Here is an 11,560-nt window from a genome sequence, read left to right on the forward strand (position 1 = left end):
TAACGTCCTAACTGGTGCTGTAAATCCCATTTTTATTTTTTTAAAATACTTTAGAGCACACTTCAGATAATATTGGCATGTTTGTGCTAAATAAATAAATATTTAAGAAAGGATACAGGTTAAACTTTATATTTCAATTGTCAAGTTAGTTTCATATCAAGTTTTCAAAGGCTTATTCGAGGTTTTCCCCCCAATTTGCATAGAATGCATGCAACATATTCCTAATTATGACTCACAATCAAGCCAGCAGGAGTGAAAGATGAATAGTATTTTAATTATATTAAAATAATAAGGAAGTTGTTTGCCCCGTGATACATTGTTATTTGGTTTTCAGTGATGGGAAATTGTCATTCCCTACTAAAAATTGTAGCTTTTTAAATCCTAGGTTAAATGAGTATTTCCCCACTGTACACTAATACATTCAGATGATTCATAATATTTTCATCACATTAGGGTAATGCTTGCTTGCTTGCTTTAGGCGGATCCTAGTGCTGACTCTGAACCAGGAGTTCTGATGAGCGCACAAACCATCACATCTGAAACTACCAGTACTACAACTACTACACATATCACTAAAGTAAGTTTCTTAGAACGCTGCTTTCTCAAATATTATTTGTTTTGGAAGACAAAACTTTGTGTTTGGTAATTATTTTTAATTTTTTCAATAAAGATTTTAATTAATTCAGGATTAAAAAGTGCCAGATCTGCTGCTGTGTCTATACACACGTCATATTGCATCTTACATGCATATTCACAAAGCAGTTGATTTAGGGATATTTACTAGAAACAGTTGTGCATCTCAGATGTTATTGCAATGACCTTTCTTGGCTTAATTCTGAAGAATTCAGTAGTGACCAGTAATAACCAATATCTCATATGCTTATGGGAACAAGCAACAGCCACACAGTTCATTTGTAATTATAATGTCTGTTTACACAAAATAGCTGACAAAGAATAAGATGTATTGTGGCTTTAAGTGCCAATACAGAAATGGAAAAGAAACAGTGGTCCATTATGAACAGTTACACAGAGTACCCTCCCCACTTTGCCTGGACCATATACTTTTTAATAGATTTTATTAGTATTTTATTCCATTCATTCACTTTGAGCTATTTATTTCTGTATAAAGCAACTAATAAATGCAGCAGCAGCAGCAGCAACAACAACAATGGAAAAATGAGAGGTGTAGCACAGAGCAATTACTGTCCTGATCCAGGATGAACATTTAGCAGAAAAGCAAAAAAGGAAAACTGCTCCTTTATCTCAGGAACGATTTGGTTGCAATATATTAAGAGGTGTCCAAAACTGCATCACAAACAAGCAACTTTACAAAATATATTATATTAGACACAGATTCTACAGAAATACATTTATAATTGATGTCAACCATTTTGAAACACTCAATATACATTTCTTTCAGCAAAACTCAAATAAGGATTTCCCCCTTCTTTGAAGAGCAAAAAGTATGTTTTATTTGAAGCCTACATTTGTTCCTTCCCTTTAGACAGTGAAAGGAGGCATATCAGAAACAAGAATTGAAAAGCGAATAGTCATCACAGGAGATGCAGACATTGACCATGATCAGGTATGATGCATAAACTGAAACTATCCATAAGCTAATCTGTTTTTAACTGTAAACCGAAAAAAAGCAGTATTAGTACTGGCATGCCTTTAAATTAAACTGGATTTTTAGTACTTAGATCAAAGATGAAATTCCTATTTTGAATCACTTTTCCTCATTTGCAAATTGTGTAATTTATCATGAATCTCTCTTCACCTTGCTACTGATCATGCATGTTCCACCTCCTTCTTGTTTTTGCCCTTCTGTGGTTTCCTTGGGCTAGGCGCTGGCTCAGGCAATTAAAGAGGCCAAAGAGCAGCACCCTGACATGTCAGTGACCAAAGTAGTGGTACATAAAGAAACAGAAATCACACCTGAAGATGGGGAGGATTGATCACAGGTAAGATGATGAGATTTTTCCCAGGCACTCGTGGGCTGGCATGTGTCAAAGATCATTTCTTCCTTCATAGTTCATCTCTAACCCTTTCTATTTATTCTCTCTGGCATTTGCGAAAACAGTGATTCTGAAAGTTATGTTTTGGGGGCAGAGCTTTCTCCCGCTCTTCCTGTTAATGCCAGTTAGAGAAATAGAAGAAACCCATTTGCTTCTGTCTGCTTGCTAGTTGCTATGCATTTTCCACAATCCAGTATCTTGCTCTGTAATTTCCAAAGCTGAAAAGACTGTATGCATTTGGCTTGTGGGGGAAGGGAAGCATTTCATAAAATAATCTGCCATAAAAAGCCTGCAAAATAAAACGGCTGCATCTTACCCATATAGTGGCCAGAAACATTAATTTTAGACTTTTAGTGCAAAGCTGTTCAGGTATGGTTGGCATTTTGTTTAAATTATATCATTTTCTCGGTTTTACTGAGAAATAAGTGCTGGTATGAATGTCTTTGTCTCTGTTTGTGTTCGTCCCCAATAATTACATTATTTCTTTAAGGGAGACATTCATGGTTTTTCTAACTGCTGCAATTCAGTAAAGGCATGCTGACAAATTCTGGCTAAACAGGCATCTTGAAAATGTGTCAGTTACTGAATGCATGTGCTAGAATATGTTGTGCATACTAACATGCTATGCAAGAGCTCTTATTACTACGTCATCTGTAGGTGGCTTTGAATGTTGTGTGGGGAAAAAAAGGAGGGAAAGACTTTTCTGCTTTTTTGAATCGACAGCATAATTTTCAAGCAATGAGTATTCACAAATAATGATATAAATTATGTTTTCATATGGAATATTAGGACAGTGCATTGTGTAGCCTTAGCAGATTTACAGACTGCTGGCTAAAAGTGTGGTACTGTAATGATAGAGGAGACAAAGCTGTTCTGAAGTGAAAGGCAGGGCCAGTAGCATAGCTGCCAAGTCCGGGTCATAAAGATCCGGGATCGGCAGCACGCGCATGACCGGAAGTTGCGTGACGCAACTTCCGGTGGCGCTTCGCCCTTCTATGGGCATCAGAAAATGGCGGCGCCAGCGCCGGAAGTCGCTTCCGCGCATGACCGGAAACACGTAAAAGCGACTTCCGGCGCCGGCATTTTCTGATGCCCATAGAAGGGCGAAGCGTCACCGGAAGTCGCGTCACGCAACTTCCGGTCATGCGCGGAAGCGACTTCCGGCGCCGGCATTTTCTGGTGCCCATAGAAGGGCAAAGCGGCACCAGAAAAATGGCCGCCGGGAAGAAGCGAATTTAAGGGAGAATGCCGGGATTTATCACCAAACGGGAGACCGCCGGGAAACAGTAAGAAAAAAGGGGTTTTCCCGGCGGATACGGGATACTTGGCAGCTATGGCCAGTAGATCAGTACCTGATAAAGAAAAGACACCCTTGATTATGCCCATTTAGTAAAATGAGAGCTAAAGACAAATAATTTTCTGTTCTGAACATTCAACAATTGTTTCAATTCAATATATGTTACTGAATCTGACCATTGGTCCACCTGGCCTAGTATTCATTGGCTTTCCTGAGGTCTCAGGAAGGGTCTTTCCAGCCCATCTTCTTAGTTCCTTCAATAGAAGATACCAGGGGTTGAATTTGAGATCTTCTCCGTGCAGAGTATGTGATTTACTACTGTACTATAGCTCCTTCCCTATTTTTAAACTCTTTAAATAATTGAGATGCAAATTTTATTTGCATATCTTTTTATTGATCTAAAATATCCAAGGGCTTTGTTTTGTCTGTCATCTACCGTAATTATTTATAAAAAGATAGATCCCTGTCCTCATAAAGCTCAGAATCTTAAATTAATTCAATAATTTAATGTATCCTGTATATTGTTCTAGAAAAAAAAGCATATAAGCCTGAAACATTCCTCATACAAGTTATTATAATCTCATTAACTGCAATTGGCTTTGAATCTGGTCTTAATTTTACTGGCAATCATTGTAATACTTTTGTTTTATTTATTGCTTTAAATCAGTTGCTTCCATATCTTAACTACACTCTCTCTACTGCAGGAATAAAGTAGCTTCCTTATGAATTCAGTCATACGTGGGAATACCAGAGCCTACAATCTTGGTTCTAATCCAGCAGGCTTGCATCTCTCCAGAGAAATTTTCAATGTGGAAGAATCAATCTTGATTGTTACTAAAGACACTGGCAGAAATATCGTCCCATTTACAGCAATCTGAATCAGCATTAGCAAGCCAATATTTGCATGAAGCAATGAACAAATTACAAAAAACACAGCATTTTAATTTTCCTAAACTAAGTTTCCATCTATACCTGCACGTTCATCAACAATATAAAACAGTGATCTCATGCTACACATGAAACAGTTCATGCCTTCAGTTATTGAAAATCTAAATAAACCACAGTTTCTTAGGTGGCAAAACTTTTGTTTAGGGTAAGTGAAGATTGCCCTGAAATGCTAGAAGCTGTATAGGTACTGTGTATAATGTTTTATCACGTTAGATGTGCCAATAACACACACTGTTCAGTAAACAACTTGAATCATATAATTGTTTTCATCTGGTTTTATTACTCTTGTCCAATAAACAATGTCAAATCTCTAATCTTATTTAAATGCTTACAAAAATGTGCTTTGTTTACCTGGTTTGAGACCTTTAATAGATAGTAATAATTTTAGCATTGTTCAGACTTTAAAATTAGAAATCCAGTCACCCTTCACAAACCCTCATTCTATAAATTACATTGTGGTTATTTTAAAGAAAATGTGTGTTTTCCTTACCATTTCAGAAATAATAGTCTGAATTTTTGACATTTTTTGTATTGATTTCCCTTCTGTTCTCAGAGAAAAATGTTTATTTTCAGAGTCTGGTCAGCATTTCCTAGGTCAGAGTTAAGCCTTAAACTGTACAGAACACCTACTAAACATTATTTGGTATTGGTTATCACATTCACTTGAGGGATACTGTCTTCACTACACTGTCAGTCACATCACAACACATGGTGAATGTATGTTTCTGCATAGTGAAATAAAAGTGGTAAACGCACCAAAATTTGTATTTGTCTATGTCTAAAAAACATGTTTTCTGTATTCAAACATCAATACCATTTGTTTAATGTAACAGGCATTTTAATGTGCATTACAGAGACATTCTTCCAATTGACCACAATATGGTGTTTAGATGGGTACAAATAGAAGAGCAACCCTAAAGAAATACTGTACAAATATATTCCTTCTGTACAATTTTTGCACATACAATAGGTGCCCTCTAATTTTTTGTGTGAAATTTAGCTCTGTAATTTGCTTCATGTTAGCGAAAGGGAACAGTACAACCAGCTAACTATTTTTGAGTATTAGCTTAAATATATACCATATATATTATATTTTCTATTCTAAAACATTAGAGCACTATTTGTTTCAGCAAATAATTTGGGCACAATCTATCCCATAGTTAAGCACTTCTAAGTTCCATTCCAATGAGAGAGTTAAGTGTGTGTTTCATGCTCTCTTGCTAAAAGCTGTGGGACTTAAAACTACTTAATTTGGGCTAGGTCATGTCCTTTACTGTTTTGATTTAGCTTTCTATTCACAGTCCATTCATGGTATCCTTTCATTGAAGGAAAAAATGAAAGTCTATTTTTTAGCCTTTGAAATACATAAACGGCCATCTGTATGGCTATTTTTAATTATAAAGGCCAAATTCACAGATTTCCAACTGAATTGAGTGGTAGGAGCTTCTGTGAAGTAAAACTGACTCGTTATCACAGATTAAAAGTTTAAAAAAATATTTTTAAAGAGTATATATCAAGAGAAAATAATCTATAGATAAATTATATAAAAAATAAGAACCATTGTCCAGTAATTTTTGCATGTGTGGAATCTCAGGCAAAGTTTAGGTGCTCACTCCACCCCAGTGATCTATAGGCATACGCAGGGCCACCAGGGCTTGTGACCCAGTTGGAATGCATGGTGGTTGATAGTATAAACTGGCACCTATGAGTGAGCTAATACATGGCCATCACAATAGCTGCTTTATGTCTAGCTCACAGTTGGTGTCACATTCTCTCAGCTAGGTCACAAATCTGCCACTGGCCCTGTACACATCCACAGGCTGGGATGGGTTTGCTAGCCATTTCATTTCTGGGGACAGCTCCATCCTTGTGTCCCCTTTGTTCACTGGCGCTCCTACAAAGCTTTTAATTGGGATGAAGGTTTTGTCTTGTCTTTGGGACCTTCTTCTTGGAACTATCTTCCATATTCTATCAATAGACATATTTTAATAAGTGACTCCTATATCTGTAAATATCATGGATAAATACTTAGCTAACCCAGTGAAAATCACAATCAGGTAATGCATAACACTGAAAATTTTGCAAAACACATTCCCTGTTGAATAGGTGGCTTTCTGTATAATAATGCAATTCTGATCACATTGAACACAATGGGATTTACTTCTAAATGTACATATGATTGTGCTGTAAAGTGTTTCTTTTACTCTAATAACACATGTAAGTTCTTCCTACATAATTAATACAGACATTACTATGTTGTGTTTCCACTCCTACCTAACTCACAGGAACTCTTTTGCTCCTATAATGTAGGAAGCAGCCCTCATCCAATCATTTTAAATTAATTTATTGTTGAAGATTTCCTATTTGCATATTTAACTTGTTCCTTCCAGCACAATCATCTTCTGTTACATAGTGAACAAGCATAGATTAGTTATGTGAGGCTTTAGATTATCTATTTCTTTCCCTTGTCATAGTGTGCTGTTTTGGAATAGAGTATCCAAGTATAATCTTACATTTCTGTGAATGCCAAAATCAGCTTTTTACCTGTGGCAGCTGTTGATGGGATAGGAGACCATGCTCCTTGTTAAGTCATCAAGCATTTAAAAATAGATTCTGAAACCAGATTCCTTTTCCATTGTCACAATATTTGCTTTGTAAGCCTTTCATATTGATTTTAATGAAGAGTGGGTTATAAAACAGCCAAAAAAACAAAAACAAATAAGTACTACTTGGTCAGTTTAACTGATACTTCCCATGATAAAAGTTCATCTTTCCTTGAACAGGTCCACTATTCCATTTGTAACAACACGTTAGCTCAGTTTCAAACTTGCTATTAAAATGTGGGAAAAGTTATTTTGAAGTGGCTGAAAGGTAGATTCTCAGAACTAGGTCAGGTCATAGTGAAAAACAGTATCAGCTTTCAGACAATCAAACAGTGGTTCATGTGACAATGTTATTATACCTTCAGTAGCTGCTACACCAGGCTTCCCCTACCTAGTCTCCAGATGTTTTGGACTAGAACAGTGTTTCTCAACCTTTTTTGGGCCAAGGCACACTTGTTCCATGAAAAAAATCACGAGGAACACCACCATTAAAAAAGTTTAAAAAATTAACTCTGTGCCGCCCTATATTGACTATATAATTATGACTGTAAGAAACACTTGCCAATTGCTGTGTTGGTTGCAATCTCCTGTAATAAGGCTTCACAAGCCGCTGATTTCTCTGCCAGCACAATCCTTTGCTCAGCAAGTTTCAGGTTGAGCTCATCCAGCCAGCTTCTTTAAGTTTGTCTAAAACCACCCTCCCGTGGTGGTGGCTGTTGAGAGCTGCGCTCGCCCCGCGTCGTGACCCGGCTGGCTTCCTTTCCGGCGGGTCAGTGACAATGCAAATCGCCCTTCTCGTCGCCGCACGTTGCGGCACACCAGCCAGCGTCTCGCGGCACACTAGTGTGCCGCGGAACAGCGGTTGAGAAACGCTGGACTAGAACTCCCATCAGACATAGTAACAATGTTGAATAATTGAGGGGAATGGTAATTGTAGTCCAAACACTTGGAGAGTACCTGCCTGGGGAAAGCTGCACAACACAAGCAATAGTACCATCATTATTATTTTGAAGCAGTACATCAGAATCCATCCAAAGGATGCAATCCTAAGCACACAACTTAGGGGGAAAGCCCCACCGAACACAGTGGCATTTACTTCTGAGTAAGTGTGCATAGGATTGTTCTGCACAGAATTTGTGCTTGGACAGTAACCTTCTGTCCAATATTATTGCTACATTGCCTACATTTTAGCATGGCATATCAAAATAAGAACGCTACCAAAAGCTAATTCATTGATTTATAAGATTTCTCTACTTCAAAGGAGTACTCACTGCTAGAATAAGAATGAAGTGCACAATGATGGCTCAATGTTAGTGAACTTTGTGTGAGGGTACTTCCTGGGAAATAAATGTTTCTTTTTGATAGATTGTTTTTTGGGTTGACTGCCTAATCCTGTGCCAGATGAAATAAAAAGCTCTTGCCTGTTTCTAACAGCTGCCTTTTGTCTCAGTCTTTTCTTGTTTGTTGGTCTTCATCCAGCTCTTATGCATGTAGTGATCCATACAAACTAACTGTAACAAGACTAGCCTTGTTTGAAGGCATCATTCTTACACAGAACTATACAAGGGCAAATCTTCTAATTACAACAGTCATCATAATTTCAGAAGATGCAGCACTGTGGGTTGTCAGTTCTGCCTTATTATGATAAAGGGTCATGCCACATAGCCGGAGAATGGTAAAATTGGGGTGTGTGTCAGCAAATACATACAGCATATGTACATGTCTACATATAGTGGCCAGGATCCACAGACCCAAGGTGAAAAGTACATTTGCATGCACATGGAAGAAAGGATAGCAAGTTCTTGTTTTCTTACAAAAATGCTCCTATGTCTATTAGAAGGGTGCCCTAAAAGCAACTGGGTGAGATTTCTGGCATCCTGAAAGGCTACAGCCAGAATGGGAGAGCTGAAATGCAACACGTCACATTTTGAATTCCGAATCAACATGTTCCAGTCTGAGACTTGCAGGTGTGGGGCAGTATATAAATTCAATTAATAAAATACTCCTAGAAACAAATTAACAGTCATGTTTCTAAATGCCGAGACTATGAAAGAAACTAAGCTGAAGGAATATAAGCACTGTTTACCTTCCTGCTGTAGCGGTACCTATTTATCTGGTTCGCCAGAAGTGGTTTTGTCATGCTGGCCACATGACCTGGAAGCTGTACGCCGGCTCCCTCGGCCAATTAACGCGAGATGAGCACCGCAACCCCAGAGTCGGTCACGACTGGACCTAATGGTCAGGGGTCCCTTTACCTTTAAAGGATCAGTTATATGCAGAAATGGAGAATTGGTGGAGCAGGAAACTGCTGAAGTGGCAGTAGAAGCAAGAGGGTTTGGGAGCATTGACAAAGGATAAAGACAGAGTCTATGGCCAGAGGAAGGATGGAATAAAAACTGGAAGAAAACATAAAAGGACTTGACTTAAAAAAGGCCTAAACCCAGAAAAATGTGACCAGTGCAAATATGCAATTTTGGGTTGATAACAATTATCTAGTTTATTAAACGATTTCTTCATGAAGACAGCTAAGGTTCAGTTTTTAAAGCTGACCTCCAACATATAAATGCACATTTAGTAAAGGTAAAGGGACCCCTGACTGTTAAGTCCAGTCGTGACTGACTCTGGGGTTGCAGCACTCATCTCACTTTACTGGCCGAGGGAGCTTCTGGGTCATGTAGCCAGCATGACTAAGCCGCTTCTGGTGAACCAGAGCAGTTCACGGAAACACCATTTACCTTCCCGCTGTAGCGGTACCTATTTATCTACTTGCACTTTGACGTGCTTTCGAACTGCTAGGTTGGCAGGAGCTGGGACCGAGCAACGGGAGCTCACCCTGTCGCAGGGATTCGAACCGCCGACCTTCTGATCGACAAGCCCTAGGCTCTGTGGTTACACTTACAGTGCCACCCGCGTGCTTTAGATCACAACTAATTTTCTTGTAAGGGCTGTATTTGCAATCTTCTGCCTCTCCCGCCCCACCTTCTGTCAGGATTCCTGTCTCCACTCATATTTGTATTAAAATAGCCACAAATGTCTAGGATGAGTTCACTGATTGCCGCAAAATAAAATAAAAAAAATCTGATTATTCCAAAATGGAAGGGTATACATTGCAGCATGAGAACATACCTTCTAAGATTCCTCAGATGAAAATAGGGACATTTTTCACTCCCCATCCCCTGACCCTTAACAACTCCCCATTTTTGTCCCCTCACCACAGCATTCCCTATCAGAAGGGAGAGTGCTACCACCACTACACCAATGGGACACAGCACACACACACACCCCACTGTTCTGAGAAAACCACTTAATCCTGATTTTATACATTTTAGAAGGGGGCAAGATTAGACGTTCCCGCACAAAGCATTTTTTTATAAAAAAAAATCAAGACTCTCTGATCTCCACTCCACTCCACCTTTCTTCCCACCCAGGGCAGCCCTGCCCTCTGGCTGCCGCTCAGAGCTGGCGTGTCATGCAGGGCTGGGTCCACTCTCCAGCAGCTATGAAATGCCCAAGGAAGGAGGTCAGCAGTAACAGCCACAGAGAGGCAATTGGATGCTCCCTCGCCACCCCCATTGTCGTAACTCGGGACAAGTGCCAGCTTATCCTACTCCCCGAGCTCAGCAACAGCAACACTAGCAGAGGAAATAGGAACATTCTGGGATCAAATCAGAATCCAGGATGGCTTTAATTATTCTGGGACTGTCCCTGGAAAATCGGGACATTTGGAGGGTATGTGTGAGAATCATAACTTGAAACAGTAGGCCACAATCCAGTGCCTTTTATTTATCATGTACACTGCACGCTCTCTGTTTTGGAAGCGGTATACTGTATAATAATTATTAAACAATAAACAAGGTCCATGTACCTAAGAAAGTCAATGTAGTGAAATGCTTATACTTGTTAGACTAGGTTCAGGGAGACTCAAGGCAGCATTTCACTCTGTGTGGAGCGGTGCCTGGCTCTCTAATAATTTATTCTTATGCATTTCTTTTGCAACAAGCCCCACTGTGTTCAATGTGGTTTCATTATGGGTTCATAGAATTGTACCCAATCTACATAGACCCCCAGCTACTACAACTTCATTCAGAAAGCAACAAAACATGGGCTCCAAACTTTTATCGTGTCCTAAAACACAAGGCAAGTTGATAATTCATAAGGTGTTTTTCATGATATTAGATATTGTACATGAATTACACTTCAAAAATCTGACAGAAACAGTTGTAATGCTTTCTCAATGTGTCCAATAGCCCTACGTTCAAGAGACAACAGGAAACAAAATAAGCACAATGGGGGGAAACCTGTATTTTAAAAGCAGCAAAACAAAATATAATCCCAGTAAAAAATTAACATACAGTCCTATGAAAGCAAGTGTGGCCAGACCACCTTTCTATTCTACACTGAGCTTTAGCTCAGTTTGTAGAGCATGGTACTCTTAATCTCAGGGTCAAGGGTTCAAGCACCACTGGGCAAAAGAGTCCTGCATTGCAGGGGGTTGCATGATCATGGTCTCTACGATTAAACATACAACCCCAAACATACAACCATCTCATACAAACCCTAAACAGGACTTGTCTGCACTAGGGTAAACCTCAATCACTATTCTGGGGAAGGGTCTTCAGAAAATTCACCTGTTTCAGCTTTAAATAGCAAAACTGAAAGTTTATGGCTTTGCTTCACAGCAAAAAAAATCACTGGTC

General features: G+C 39.0%; 1 protein-coding gene across 49 annotated transcripts in view; it reads left to right on the forward strand.

Annotated features, from left to right (window-relative positions):
- EPB41L3 (erythrocyte membrane protein band 4.1 like 3) overlaps window positions 1–8,296 on the forward strand; it is a 132,782-nt gene extending 124,486 nt beyond the window's left edge. For 37 of the 49 annotated variants that reach the window (XM_088675360.1, XM_088675375.1, XM_088675395.1 and 34 more), the window contains 4 exons: window positions 479–577; window positions 1,505–1,585; window positions 1,845–1,961; window positions 4,017–8,296. In XM_088675360.1, the coding sequence (XP_088531486.1) occupies window positions 479–577; window positions 1,505–1,585; window positions 1,845–1,955 (291 nt within the window). In that variant the 3' untranslated portion in view covers window positions 1,956–1,961; window positions 4,017–8,296. The remainder of the gene's footprint in view (window positions 1–478; window positions 578–1,504; window positions 1,586–1,844; window positions 1,962–4,016) is intronic. The other 12 variants (XM_035126107.3, XM_088675374.1, XM_088675377.1 and 9 more) reach the window with 2 other exon arrangements.
- Window positions 8,297–11,560: the final 3,264 nt, after the last annotated feature.

The sequence above is a fragment of the Zootoca vivipara genome, chromosome 8 (genome assembly GCF_965207765.1).
Source record: "Zootoca vivipara chromosome 8, rZooViv2.hap1.1, whole genome shotgun sequence".
In the NCBI taxonomy this organism is placed as follows: domain Eukaryota; kingdom Metazoa; phylum Chordata; class Lepidosauria; order Squamata; family Lacertidae; genus Zootoca; species Zootoca vivipara.